This window comes from Lepisma saccharinum, chromosome 8 (assembly GCF_977018435.1).
Source record: "Lepisma saccharinum chromosome 8, izLepSacc3.1, whole genome shotgun sequence".
NCBI classification, from domain to species: Eukaryota; Metazoa; Arthropoda; class Insecta; order Zygentoma; family Lepismatidae; genus Lepisma; species Lepisma saccharinum.
In genome coordinates this window covers 79,772,432-79,786,934 of record NC_139236.1, presented here as the reverse complement: position 1 = coordinate 79,786,934, position 14,503 = coordinate 79,772,432, and the positions used below count along the sequence as shown (strand labels likewise).

Sequence of the window (14,503 nt, the reverse complement as noted above, 5' to 3'; positions counted from 1 at the left end):
TTTACAGGATGATGTCCCTATTTAAAATATTAATATTCTAATAAGAAATTAATTGCAGGCTGTGTATAGGTAATACCGAGAGAATTGCAATTTTTTTTGCACAAGACTAAAGCTAGTGCTATGTCAATAGCATAAGAGAACTACGCTTCTGTAGTGCCTCGTTTATTGATGGTGGTACATAAGTGTGCCTATGATTGCATTATTAAGTTTGTTAATAAATGGTATTATTCAATAATAATACCAGTCACTGACATGGTCTTGGTTTTTATTGTTACTTTTTATCAAGTGACATATTGCACAAGTTTTGTGATTTTTTTTTTGTGAACTCATAATACTGTTTATCATAAAAATTACCATTATCAACTAGAATTAGCAATGAAGAGCTAATGTAATGTCTAGAGAATCTATATATTTTTTTAACAAGTTAAGTTTAAAGTAAATTTCCAACTAACCTGCGGCATTTGGCTTAACAAAACTTCATGTGAGAAACTGATGTGTCAGTAGTCAAAAGAATGGAATTTTTTACTTGTTTTATTTGTAATTTCATAGATTTATTTTTATTCCTAATAACTAGGGCTCGGATAATTATGCATTTTGCATATTGCATATGCAAATGCATATTTAAGGATTTTTAGCTAAAAATGCATATTTCATATGCAGGTGCATATTTGTATGAAAATAAGTTGTTGATGTGCATATTACGACTGAGTGCTAGTTGCTTGTACCGATGATGCTCCATATATGTGTAAAGCAATGGCCGGTCTTAAAATATTGTATCTGAAACTTATTCATGTTACGTGCCTTGCACATGTGCTGCATCGTGTGTGTGAATTAGTTTGAGCAAACTTTCATAAGGTCAATGAACTAATTTGAAATGTGAAAAAGGTGTTTCTCAAAGCACCTAGCCGTGTAAGAGTTTTCCAGAAAGTAGCAGTTGACATGCCACTTCCACCATCTCCTATGGTTACTAGATGGGGCACGTTGAATGAGGCTGCTGCATATTATGCCGACAATTTGGAAATGGTGAAACAGGTTGATAGATTTGATGCCCAGTGTGCATCGGGGAGGCCCAGCAAATACTTTCCACAGAGGGCATTCGTGAGGATCTTGCCTACATCCGAGCTAATTTCTCTTGCCTGAAAAATTCCATTTGTCGATTAGAAAACAAAGGGTTACAACTTCAAACAAGCATCAAAATTGTAGACGACGTTAAAGAGGCCCTCACCCAGGTCGAAGATCCTGTGTGTGTACAGAAATTGGATGCAGTATTGAAAAAGAACAGTGGGTATACAACAATGGTGAAAGTTTGCAAAATTCTTCATAGAAATGGACAACGTGTGGATGATCTGAAACTTGATGTGTGTGATTTTGTTGCCCTAAAATACAGTCCATTTGTATCTTGCGAAGTTTAACTTGTGTTTTCTGAATATAAGACTATTCTAGCTGAAGACAGGAGGAGTTCCAAGTTCGAAAATTTGAGACATCATGTTGTTATCAAATGCAATCATGATCTTGATCTGTAATTTATTGTGTTTCATTTAACGCAGAACCATATTAATTGAAAAGAATCTGTGTAAGCGAATGAGCATTCAGAATAATGCATATTCATTGCCTGGAGTGTAATCTTTCATAGTTTGTAATATACAGCATTTATAAATTAAACGGGTTTTTAAAGTGCATATGTAAGTGCATATTTTACACTTTTAGTGCATATTTGCATTCATATTTTGCATTTTTTTTTTAGTGCATAACTATCCGAGCCCTACTAATAACATTGTTGCAAGAAATCCATACTGTAAATAAAGCATTTCTCCTTTCCTAATTATAATAATAATAATAATAATAATTTTAATAAGCCGTGGTGTAACAGCCCGTGAGGGCCAGTACCTACCAACCAACTGCCACCATACCCACTCCAACCAGACTTGGGAGATCGTCGAATCAGCTACAAAGTGACGTGTAGTCAGTACGACGAAACCCCTGTCGTTGTTGTAGGCTTTCATCACTGGGATACGCTACTCATTCTTAGCTCCCTTTTCCTCATGATGGTGGATGGCCACCGGTCCCATACACAGGCTGAAATCCCAGGAGAAAAGTTGTTATGCTTTTCCCAGGAGACTCGAGCCTACATGCATCCTGTATCCAGAACCCAAAGTTTGCACCTTAGACCACATGGTCATTTTGTAGGACCCTTTCCTAATTATAGTGTTTGTTAATTCCTACATTTTCCCTTCTTTATTTATTTCGCTCTAGTACACTTTAAGTGCATTATTATCTATGCAATAAAATATTGTGATTAGCAAATAGCTAATACCACTGGTAGTGTAGATATGTCTTGTGAACTTGTGCCTTTTTGTTCGAAATAAATAAATAAATATATTCAGTGCTTGAAGTGGAAATTCTTAGGGGAGGGATGCTCACGTAAATTAACCTATCTGGGTGGGTGCCTGACACACATTTTCTTAACTGGGACAAAGAGGGAGAGACACTCCCTCTCTATTTTGAGTACTCTGTATATTATTAGCATATACAGTGCTCATAGGTTGTGAAGAAGTGGTTACAAATCCAATAGCTGATAATGGCTGAAATGTCGATAAATACATCAACATATCCAAGATGCTGAATGTTGTGTTGTGTAAGTTCAATATTGTGCAGATTGCAATTCTCTTGGTGTCCTGTAAGAAATTCAACATATGCTTTTCATGATAGTGTTTATATTAGTAAATACCAAAGACAATTTAGAATGATAATCATTCCAGTGAATATATATTGTACGTTGAAGACTTTGTAGACATTTAGATGGTTATAAATTATTAATTATACTAATACTATAATGTTAATAACAAATAATTGCATTATTCATCTATTGTTAGAGCACTGTTGATTGTTAAAATGGTATGGCTGTGGAGAGAAGGTTTATTATATTGAGCGTGAAAGATGATAATAAAAGTATATTAGTTGTAGAATCGGATAGAATTGTGCATCCTCCTCATGCTTGATGTACACAATTGTTATTAATCTCCTTCTTAATATTTGTACACAGAAGTAAACCCAATACAACCTACCTGCAGCAAAAAAAAATGTGTGTCATATTTGACCTTATTGAAATCTCTGAAACATTTTATTTTGCAGCATGTTTGGTACTATTAATACAGCATATAGATAACCATTAATATAATAGTATTTTTCCCCCAAGTTCAGTATGCAGTGGAGGCCCACAGTGGTTCGGATCCCACTTTAAACTGTAGGACCAGTCCCAATTAGCCTACTGGTGCATAAAGTGGACTTAAAACAAAAACCCAAATGAAATAGTATTTTTTACTTAAATGAGATTGAAAAAATTAAGCATGTACTTTAAATAACCCCATGGTGAAGTATTGAAATGTTTAATTAATGCTGACAAATTTTTGTCTTGTAAAACTACTACGGTATATCTCTTCATAAACCTTTCATCAAAACCCAAATGTTCTTAATTTAATATGATGAAGTATGAGCATTCAGAAGATACTGTTTCATTTAAATTATTGTTTCACAAAATCTAGGTGGGAGGACTACAGTATACAATAACGATTTTCCTTTATCTTTCTTCGTTATGACTAGTTTCTACTGTTCTAGAACATGGCTACTGTTTTCAATTACTAATTGTGACAGGGTATATAGATGTGATTTAGAATACATAAACCTCATACAAGCATAAAAATCTGAAAAGACCAGGGATATGATCTCATTTTATTTTCATGTTTTGTAAAAAGTCTGGGAGATATAACCCCCTCTTCCCCACACACACATTCCACTCCCGATATCATCTTGCATTTACATCTTCACCAATATCCTTCTCTCAAACAACATATGATCCATCTGTGTGCTGATATTTTATAAGATATATATGCAGTGCCTTTCACTGCTGAGGTGGCCATGGGAGCTGCAGCTGGCACATCGGGAAGTGAGATCATGTCTGCCAGCAAACTGGATGCAACATCCACGTAAGTGGAACTGCTAATTATGTAATGAAATAAGCTTGTACAATTACATTGAAAGTTAACATTAAAATGAGCACATACCTTGTTACAAGAGTTGTTGGAAATCCACCCATTTATGGCATATTTGTATGGCATTTTCACTAGCACCAGAGGGATTTTTGAGGAATATGTTCCAATCTTGCTTCAATGTTGTCTGGTTTCTCATCATGCCATTTCACCATTCACTTCTTATCAAGAACAGACCCTGTTTCCCTAGATTTGTTCACAAGTTTTCGAACCCTGTCTTAAAACGCCTTGTAACTTCTCTACAATAATTCATAATGACACAAGAGTCATACATAAAAATTCATTATTTTAAATTGTACATATAGTGTGCCATTATTAGACTGCAGAAAAGTACCAGTAACACGTAAACTAAAGCAAAACAATCTAAAACACTTGTTAACACCTTAACACTTCACAAACATGTGCAAACTGGACACCAGTTATCTGGATACTGAAGCACTGTTGTGTCCAGTGCCAAGGTCAGCATACAACTGTGGGTTTAAATGCCGACAGATGCGCTCTCACTCTCCGGCTAGCCACCACTCCATGGCCACCTCGGCCGTGAAAGGCACTGTATAATTTAAGCAAGAACAAAAAGTAGTAATTTTGTAATTTTACTATTGATCTTTCTAGGCATGCATACTATTCTTACAAGTTAGAAGTAGAATTTTCTTTTGTGTAGTGAAAAGGAAAAGAAATTGTCCTGTTTACTCCAAACATTTAATTAAGAAACATACGTATTTGCTATTAGAAGTAGCTGCTCCAATTATGCATGCGGTCCTAATTTTTTGTATTTCAAACTTCTTTTAATTTGTATATTTTAGAAAACTTTAATTAGCTTGTGTTATCATTTAACCCTTGTAAGTTTATTAACATTTGACTTAGTATTATTGTTGATATTTTTATGTATTTTTTTTCTCTTTCTTCTATTTCAAATGAAATAAAGAAGAATTGGAAAGATTACATCTGGTATAAAGAAAGGGTATGTACAACAGGCATTTATGAAAGAAATATATATATATATACACATGCATCATAGGCGTGCGCAGACCCTCTGATTAGTAAAGGGGGGGGGGGGCAACGACTTGATGAAAGTTCAGTCGGGAAAGAAAAACCTCATTTTTCTCACTATATATATTTATCATGTAGCAACATAGAGGCACCATAATGAATAAATGTATTGTCTCTGAAATGTGCTGTGCTCCTTTTCCTCCAAACAATTGTGTTCATGCATTTAAGACAAAACTGTTTAGTAGCAAGAGCCTGTAGTACTTGGTAGTAGTAACTTCTCTCTCTGTGGCAATTTACAATGCATTACAGAAAATAATAAAAATTGCGAGCGAAGCGAGCAAGAAAAGTTTTAGATCTAAATTTTTGCAAACTGAAAACAATATTGATTTAATATGACATTCATGGGCTGCCGTTTGATTCTTTTGTAAATTTTTCATTCTGGCACTCAGGACCAACTCCCCTAGCTACGGCTCTGGACTTGACAAGACTGCAAGAAAAGTAGACATTGCGAGCAAAGCGAGCAAGAAAATTTTATGAAATGTATTTTTATTTGTACAGAATTTGATATCAAGAGGGGTCAATTGCCCCTGTGCCCCCTGCAGGTGCTCTTAGCTGTCTGGAAGAAATAATGCAAGAAAGACGTGAAAACAAATTCCATCTTCAGTATATTTTTGTCCTGCTACGCTTAGATTCTACTAGCCTTGCTTTCATTTACCTCAATGTTTGAACCCCCTAGAATTGGTTTCTGCCCAAGGTTGTGGAGGGGCAATAAGAGTATAATATCATTTAATAACGGCAAAAAGATTCCTCTGCACTAAATTTCTAGGTGAAAGTATAATAATGTAGGTACATAGACGTCTGGAAGGGGGGGGGGCAAGAATGGCCACACCTCCCCCTTAGAAATCGAATGTCAACCTAAAAGTATATATTTCACATGTATAATATGATTTCAGTCATAGTACCACACCCCCTATACGCCTTCATGGCATGGTGCTAAGCACAGGGGAACACTTTACCTTTTTTTTTTTAGTAATTTACATTAATGCGATAATTTCAAATTCAAGTGGTGGTTTTTGAGGGGAAACACTATTATCGGGGTAATATGGCCCATGGAAAAATACTTTTTTTTTTGGAAAAAATCTGGGGACCTTGGGCCCCCCCCCCCCCCCCTCAGTGCACACGCCTATGACATGCATAGTAATGTCCTGTGTAAAAGTGATGCTGTTGATCAATTGTCAATAAAATATTTATGCTTCAATAATGTTAAAATAGAAATTCTTGAATTGTGTTGTTACATCTTATTGCTCAGATTTCTTATAGCATTTAATATTTTGAGATATTTTCTATGTTTAAAAACGGTATTAAGAAAATTTGATACTACTTTTATTATAAGAATGTAAACTGATCATTTTTGCTTATTTTGTTGACAGTATTTCCTAAATTGTAGCTTTGTTCATTGTTGAGTTTTCAATTTCAAATTGTCTACTTTGCTTTCTCATTACATAACATTATTGGATGCAGTTATTATTTTTCTGTGATACATGCTGTTGACTGTATAGTTGTGTGTGTATATAAAGTTATGTAAAGACAAATATTTTCAGAAGTGGAAACTATGTATATTTTCTTAAATACACTTGGCCTGATATTTATTTTGTTATTCACTGTACATATTTTAATGTAAATATATTAAAGTTTCACACATTTTATGTTGTACATGCCTTAGGTGATTAGAAATCCCTAACATAATGAGATTTTATTTTATTTATTTCTGTGATTTCTGGTGCAGGTTGCAAGAGACTTCAAGTACTGGTAATGCATGTTCATGTAGTTTGTCATAAATTGTAAATTGTATAGAGGTGGAAGGGTATTCTCTCTTCATGTAGAAACACTATCTTCTTGAAATTCATTCAGTTTATGTTTAATCTAATTCTGTATGTTTTGTAAAACAATGAAGAATCTTTACTTACTAATATGATGCCAAATGTGTTTCATGCAGGTAGTATAACAGTGGAATAAACATTGGCATTACCAGGCATTTGCTCACTATTGAAATTTGACCAATTATCCAAATCATTTTAAGAAAGACTTTGTGTTATATATGGTGCTCATCAGCGTCGCTAGAAATTTTTGCAGGGGGTTCAGGCAAATGATAAAAGTCGAATAGCAGAGAAATAATAAGTATTATTACCACGGTTATAAATGATATTATACAATAAAGAAACATAAACTAAAAAAAAGAAATTTTATTCAAAATTTGATTATAAATGAGATGACTTGATCCACCAAACGAGTGAATACCTGCACATGCATTTTGATATTAACTTTTGCATGTCTCGTTCAAGAAAAGTCTTTAAATGTTAGGGGGATTTTTTTTCATAAAGTTTGTTGTGTGACATCTCATCTACAACTAGAACCATTTGTTCTTTGGATGAAATGGTACAGTATAACCTTGTTCCTGTATTGTTCACTCAACGTTTTCCATCCAATCCATTTTTATTTTGTATTCTGTTCGAATACTAACTAAATGAACTTTATTTCTGTTCCTAACAATAAGAGTAACAAACTTTCGACTTTCATGTATCTTTAAATGAAGGATGTCAATTTTCAGGGGGGGGGTCCACCAACCCGTTCGACCCCCTCCTGACGCCCATGATGGTGCTGTCTTGAAAATCGTACTTTTAACATTATTCAGACTGGCATATCAGTTTGGAACAAAGGGGAGAAAATCACATCGGGAACCACTATTTCAAGCAGATAAAAAAAGATATGTAAAATAGACTAAAAAAGTAAAAATATTGCAGTTATCCTTATTTGTAGATACAGCTGTGTCATTGAGTATCCTTAACAGAATGAGTTGTAGGAATATACCTTGTTCTACTTGATTTTTTAAAAAAAAATCAACTACAGTAGAGTCTTAATAATCTGATGTTCCATATAATCTGAGGCAGAAACAATTACGACACTGAGGAGTATTGGGTTAGTTGTATAAGAGCAGTGAGCATGGTTAAGCTTCGTGAATAGGGAATGAGTAAAGTAACACACTAATAAGTGATTGGAACACTCACATGTTTATCAACACCCTACCCAAAAGGTCATTGGTAGATGTAGCGATTACAAAGAAAAATAATAAAAATATTGCATTTTAAATATTTTAGAGAAGAAGTAAAAAATGTCAGAATATTCACATATTTGTGCGAAATAAGCTAATCGACAGCATGAAACAGCTAGAAATACGCAAGAGATTTGCTAATTTTAGCGCATCAAAATGAGAGCCCAGTCCTACTCCCCATGCTGAACCCTCCTGCCAAGTTTCCTATTGAGTGTTACACGGCCCAGCTCCGCACAGAATTGTGCGGCGATTCCTTCTGTATTTTCGGCTGTTCTCTGCAAACACCGGACAAGAGAGACAAGAGACTTTCCCCCACCCTTGAAGGTTATAAAACGCCTTTATTTCAGCCCCTATGTTTACAACCATGGCAGGGTTTCACTGACGTCATCAAAATTAAACTTCTTCCGAGTTTTCCAGCATTGTAAAGCATGCAATGCTCTTGTTTTTAAGAGGAAAAATACATGTTGAGCAATATGAACTCTGCTTTTCATGATCACAACCAATGTAGAAGCTCGACTTAACATAACTTGATGTTTCAAAGTATAGAGTAATCCCCATGAGAAAGTCTCAGTGTTCTTGTTTCTCTTTCTTGCAACAATTGGTGCTTACCTTTATATGCAACAATTGAGGTGTTTGCATTTCAGTTTCAAACACTGACAGAAAGAGAAAAATGAGAATTGTTGCTTTTTCGTATTGCTCAATTTAAGTAGTGTGGTCTCCAAAGTATTTTCTCCCAAGTTTGTTTTTAGTGTTATTAGTAGTATTATTAAAGTTATTAACACTATATGAACTGACAGTTCAGAAAAGTAATAATAAAAACAAGAAAATAAAATACAATAACATGCTGTACTGTAGCCTTTATGTTTACTTTGTAATTCGTACATGTCAATTTGTTATATTTAATTACAGGAAGAATACAAATTAATCAGTTTTCATAATTCCCATCGTATGGGACAGCATAATTTGTCTTTTGTAGTCGTGTCTATGGCAGTGGTTTCCAAAGTGTACACCATGGCTTACCTCAGATACTGCATATCTGATTTTTCACTTTTGCCTCTTCTGATTTGCCTACGTTATTCCACATAGAGTTTTGGAAGAGCCAATGGGGGGGATTGACCCCCACCAACCCCCCATGGACATGCCACTGCGAATCCAGACTCCAGAGTTTTGTTAGTTTGCAAGATACAGTCTTGGGTGTACTACACTAATTACAAAAGAAAAGTATATGTAACCCTCCCCTTTCGAAAATCTTGGGCACACCACCGTCACGGATAATATAATCTTCCATGGGACTCTTGCTATGTGCTGTCCTTGTGTGTTTGTTATCGTCCTTTATCTGTTTCATCTTATCACCATTCGTCCTCATCTTCACTATTAGCCAAAAGTGGCAGAAAAGTGAAGTAATATAAAACATCGGAAATTTGTTTTATGGTGAAATCATCCAATGATTTGGATGGAGTTAAAACTACATGCCTCAACTTGATAGTGCAGTAACTTTGAGTGGCAAACTAGTGGAAAACGTTATTAATACTGACTTCACAACTCGTGATACAGCACTACCAAGGAATACGAGAGACCTATATTCCATCTTTGGTTGTCACAATTTTCACTAACTTTTGAAGTCCAAAATTATTTCTGAATTATGCATAACATTGTCATTTTTTTAAACTTATTTCGTTAAGAGTAAGATGCTATGTGTATGTCGGAGAAAATTCACATAGTGGCTGAGGGTGTTAAGTGGTTGACTTGCTGATATCGCAAGGAACACAGACGTTCAGGCTGGGACTTGAGCCCAGGTACTTTGGTGACGAGATCGAAAATTGACCACTTAACATTTTAGGGCTACCGAGCTGCTGCTTGGTGGTTTGTCTGCACACACATAAAAGCATCCATTTTATGAATCAAATAAGCAGCTTAAGAGTAAAACTTGATAACTCACACTCCATTCAAAATTGAGTTAACATGAGATTCAGTTGCTGTGCAATGGTTCCTTCAGTAGCCGCTGATATCCAGAAACACACGTGATCATCTGGATCTGGCTAACCCATAAACCACAATGTAATGGACGAACTTTCACCTGTTTTTCTCGGTTTCATATTTTAGTGGGTTATCAAGTTCCTCTCCCGAGCTGCTCAAATGTTGCATGTGTGCAAAACTATCTCCTGAATTTCTGTAGGGATACAAAGCTTAAACAATGCATAGAGGACAACCTTGTCAGACCTCCACTACCCCAGGTGTCACAAGTGTGGCTGCTACACCTCGATACGCACAACACATGAACCAAAGAAAATTACAGGTTGGTGGCCACTGTAAAGTTGCTCCAAAGGCACCAAGAAGCTTGCTAAACTTGACTTTAAGTTTTGATTGTATGAGAGCAAATGGCAACAGACCCCCTCTTTGGAACCCTCTCTCCTATCGTGCCTAAAATTAATATATTGTCAAGTTAGGTAAGAGTAAATTTTGAATGCTGTCTCTTTGGCTATACAAAAGTCAGTTCCCCACGTTTAAAGTTAGTAAATGCAATTCAGTATCAGATCTATAACTAACAATAATTGAATTAGCGGATGACAGCTACAAAAATCACCTACCCCTCACAAGAGATTGTTAATTCACCAGTGATGATTCTGCAACTGTGGACATAACTAAATTCTTTAAATTCCACAATTGTTGTAATTTAGATCTCTGGTTTTAAATTGGGGGTGGTCAAAACTTTCATATCTGGGTTACCCAATTCTAAAAATACCTAGATCTGGGAGATCCAGCTACTTTCAGCAGGTATCCAATCTGTTATTAATCTAGATCCAGATACTTAAGGATCCAGAACATGCCATTGTTATTTTGAAAGTCAATTCTTCATGAATTTTGTTCCCAAATACCAGAAAATTGTTGACTTCCAGAAATATGTTAAAATTAAACATTGAGATGTGTCTTTAACATATCTGCTGTGCACTTGTGAAGATTAGTTTGAAAACTATCATATACAAAGGCTAAAGTATAATCATTCTGTATGTAGCATTCTTAAATGAAACCAACATCTTCCATTCTGTCTTATACCACTGTAATTTTTTAATGGCATTATCAAGGAGTCTTGGCTGAATTCCCAATGAGAGCAGAGTTAGGTGGTTTTTGTTGCACTTTAAACTGTCTGTACATAAAATGCACTTTTAAAGTTATGATCACATAATGAGTCCTGTCATGTCCGTGTTACTTTTGTAACGATAAGGAATAAATTTATATGCAGTCCCTGCTGGTAGAGAAGCCCTACAGCATGTGTTTTCTACTTGTGTGAAAAACTATTAATTCTGCTCATGCAAGTTTTTAAAAACTATTAATTCTGCCCATGCAAATAAAAATAATAACTATTTGCTTTACATTAATAAGAAATATCGAATGGCATGATACTTTTGTGCAGTTCTCCTGTGTGGTGGATGAAGCAGTTTTTTGGATGGAATGGTTGTGGTGGTGGTGGGAAGTTCAGACAGTATGCATGGTAAGTGAAAAATTGATGCTTTTTATTAGTTTCTGCAAGTGAAAGTTCATGAAATATCAGTTTTCTCTAGCTTTGGAAGAAATAATGCATAAAAAATTCTTATATCGTTGGTGGAAATGCAGTAGAACCTCAATTTTACATTTTCCGCAGACCATTGTGAATGAACTTAAAATGCATGAAAATTCCATGATATTTTGCTCTGTTGCGATCGTGATGATTGAATGTAAAGTGCAGGAAAATGCAATCTGGGAACGTAAAATTGGGGTTCCACTGTAAATGATTTGAATAGCTTAGATATTACTCAATGCTTCGAGACACTGAAAATTTGATATGGTTTACATCAATAATTCTTATTTATTGTACATATTTATTATATATTAATTGCATATAACTCTCGAGCCTTCTTAAACCTGAAGGTTTATGGCTGCAGCAACACAAGCCTTCCATCTGTCCCTATCCTAAGCAAGATCAATCCAATCTTTTCCATCCATACCGATTTCCTTTAGGTCCATCTTAACATTATTCCTCCATCTTTGTCTTAGTAGCCTTCCTACAGGTCTCTTACCATCAGGTATGCAAGTAAAACAAAAGCAGAGGTCCAACAAATTCAAATTTTCCAGCAATTTCTGTATACACATATGAGAAAAGTTGGTTTCCCAGTGGTAAATCAGGTAACATGGGAGAATACGCCACTGCAATGTAACTGTGGAGCATTGTATCACATGTCAGCTTCGAACTAAAAAAATATAATTTTTTATGGTGGTGTACAGGGTGGTATTTGAATGGGAAATGAGGAGGAGATGCTTCCCCTCTGGTTTCTGATTTTTAGGTTTTTGGCACTTGGATACTATTAATATAATTTATGCAATACATGGATACTTCAAGAGAAGTTACGGGAAACCCCATTCTCCTGGATTGTTTTTCAAATTCCACACTGATGGTGGGTGCATTCCCTACATTAATAGGCAGTCAATACTAATTTTATCATTAATAATGGCTCGACAGCCCTCGACCCTATCTTCCGACTGCCAGTCTCCCTTCCACAATCCTACCTGGAGGTGTGAGAGATCTTCAACCAGTAATGGGGTGACGTGGAGTCAGCATGTCGAACCCCCAGCCATTATAGGAGATTTCAGAGACTGAGTTAACGCTACTCACTTGTAGCTCCCCAATTTCCTCACGATGGTGGGTTGCCACCGGTCCTATACACAGGTCGAAAACCCAAGTTACATCCTGCAGTTGGAGCCCAAAGCACGGCACCTTAGGCCGCATGACCACTTAGGAGGACAATTTCATCATTAGCAACTACAAAAACTACAAACTGAAAATGTTAAAATTACAGACTAAAGGAATATTTAATTTGCGAGAACAAATTTTATTGGTGAATCTGACCATTACACATAATGTCATTGGATTTTTAGCTAAAAATCCTAAAATAGGTTCTAAAAATTCTGAAATAGGTTTTTAAAAATATTAAATTAGGCTCTGAAAATCCTGAAGTAGATTCCAAATAACTTAAATGGTACAAAATTCCTGAAAAATACTAATGAGGTAGAATTGTTGACAAAATTCACAAGAACCATAAGAAATTTTAGTAGGTATATATGACAATCAAATGTTAATTTTCTAACCAAATTTTCATTTGTATGCATCATTTTTAAAATTATGCACAAATCATTGTATTACTATACTTGTGCTGTTAGCAAAAGTTACTTGTTGGGATGAGAAATGAATCATGTATATAATTTGCTGCACAATATCAGGGTGGCTACTCAGTTGGAATTCCGGAAATGATGCATGAATTTTCGTAAAACATTAAAAAAGGTACAAGCAGATGGTTTATTTTTATCTTTTAATTAATTTTGAACTGAAACATAGTCAGTGGTCCAAATTTGAATGCTGAAACATTACTTCGCAATGCGTGAATGTCACAAAAGGACCAAACTGATGCGAAAGTGAGCAAGACCAAATGGATTAGAAGTTTGCACTTTGGACTGTGCAGGTAGTAGAGGTGATTGGGGGGTGGGGGCAAGACCAGTTTACTTTCTCTAGGTAGACAAGGCTTAGAATTAAGAGTCCATAGTGCAGGGGCAAAAAGTAGGGGGAAACTGCCTCCTCTAATCACCACCATTGTGTGCAGGTAACAGTAGTGTCAGACATTTTTTTTTTTTTTAGATCTTTGAAAAACATCATAGACTTGGACCCAGATAGCATGTAAGTTAACTGCAAGTTAAATCGACATTCGATTTAACTTGCAGTTAACTTACGTGCTATCTGGGGAGGGGCAGGGGAAATATGTTTCAAACATGCCAGTCATTGAATTGTTTTGTTACCAAATGAGTAAATACCTCTGAGATATATGAAAATCCTGTAAAACCTAAAACAGAAAATATAAAAACTTAAAATAGGTTCTAACAAGCAAAATAGGTGATTTTAGGCACTATAAAACTTCGTCAGTTGTTGCATTTTTTAGTGAAATCCTGACAAAACTTGTTACTTCTTATTTACCTGCAAAGGAAAAAATAAGTTAAAAACCCAAAATCCGAGGTCGTCATAAGAAACCCATATATTAGTTATGTTTTGGAGACACACAGCTCATCTCTTCCCTGAATACTGACAAGTTTCAGACATTCTTTCTTTGTAATGTCCCTCTCCACCAGGAAGGCAGTTAGCAAAAAGGTTGTGAAAAGAAGTGAATAGCACTCCAGCCCCATGGATGCAGAATTTAGCAGGTGACCGAACACTGCAAGTAAGTTTAAAAAAGGGTTGTAAAAACTCTCTCGAAAAGGTTTAAAAGTGCAAGATTGCAAAGGTACCTGCAAAGGACAAATGCAACGCAACTAAAAAAGTAAGGATACGCTGAAAACT

General features: G+C 35.5%; 1 protein-coding gene across 7 annotated transcripts in view; it reads left to right on the top strand.

The window, feature by feature from the left end:
• Window positions 1–14,503, top strand: part of LOC145991185 (sphingomyelin phosphodiesterase) — a 176,469-nt gene that overhangs the window by 159,906 nt on the left and 2,060 nt on the right. For 3 of the 7 annotated variants that reach the window (XM_083127055.1, XM_083127057.1, XM_083127056.1), the window contains one exon: window positions 4,972–7,254. The exons of 1 other annotated variant lie outside the window; for it this stretch is intronic. In XM_083127055.1, the coding sequence (XP_082983181.1) occupies window positions 4,972–5,083 (112 nt within the window). In that variant the 3' untranslated portion in view covers window positions 5,084–7,254. Of the gene's footprint in view, window positions 1–4,971; window positions 7,255–14,503 lie in introns of those variants that run through there. 3 more of the 7 variants (XM_083127060.1, XM_083127059.1, XM_083127058.1) reach the window with 3 other exon arrangements.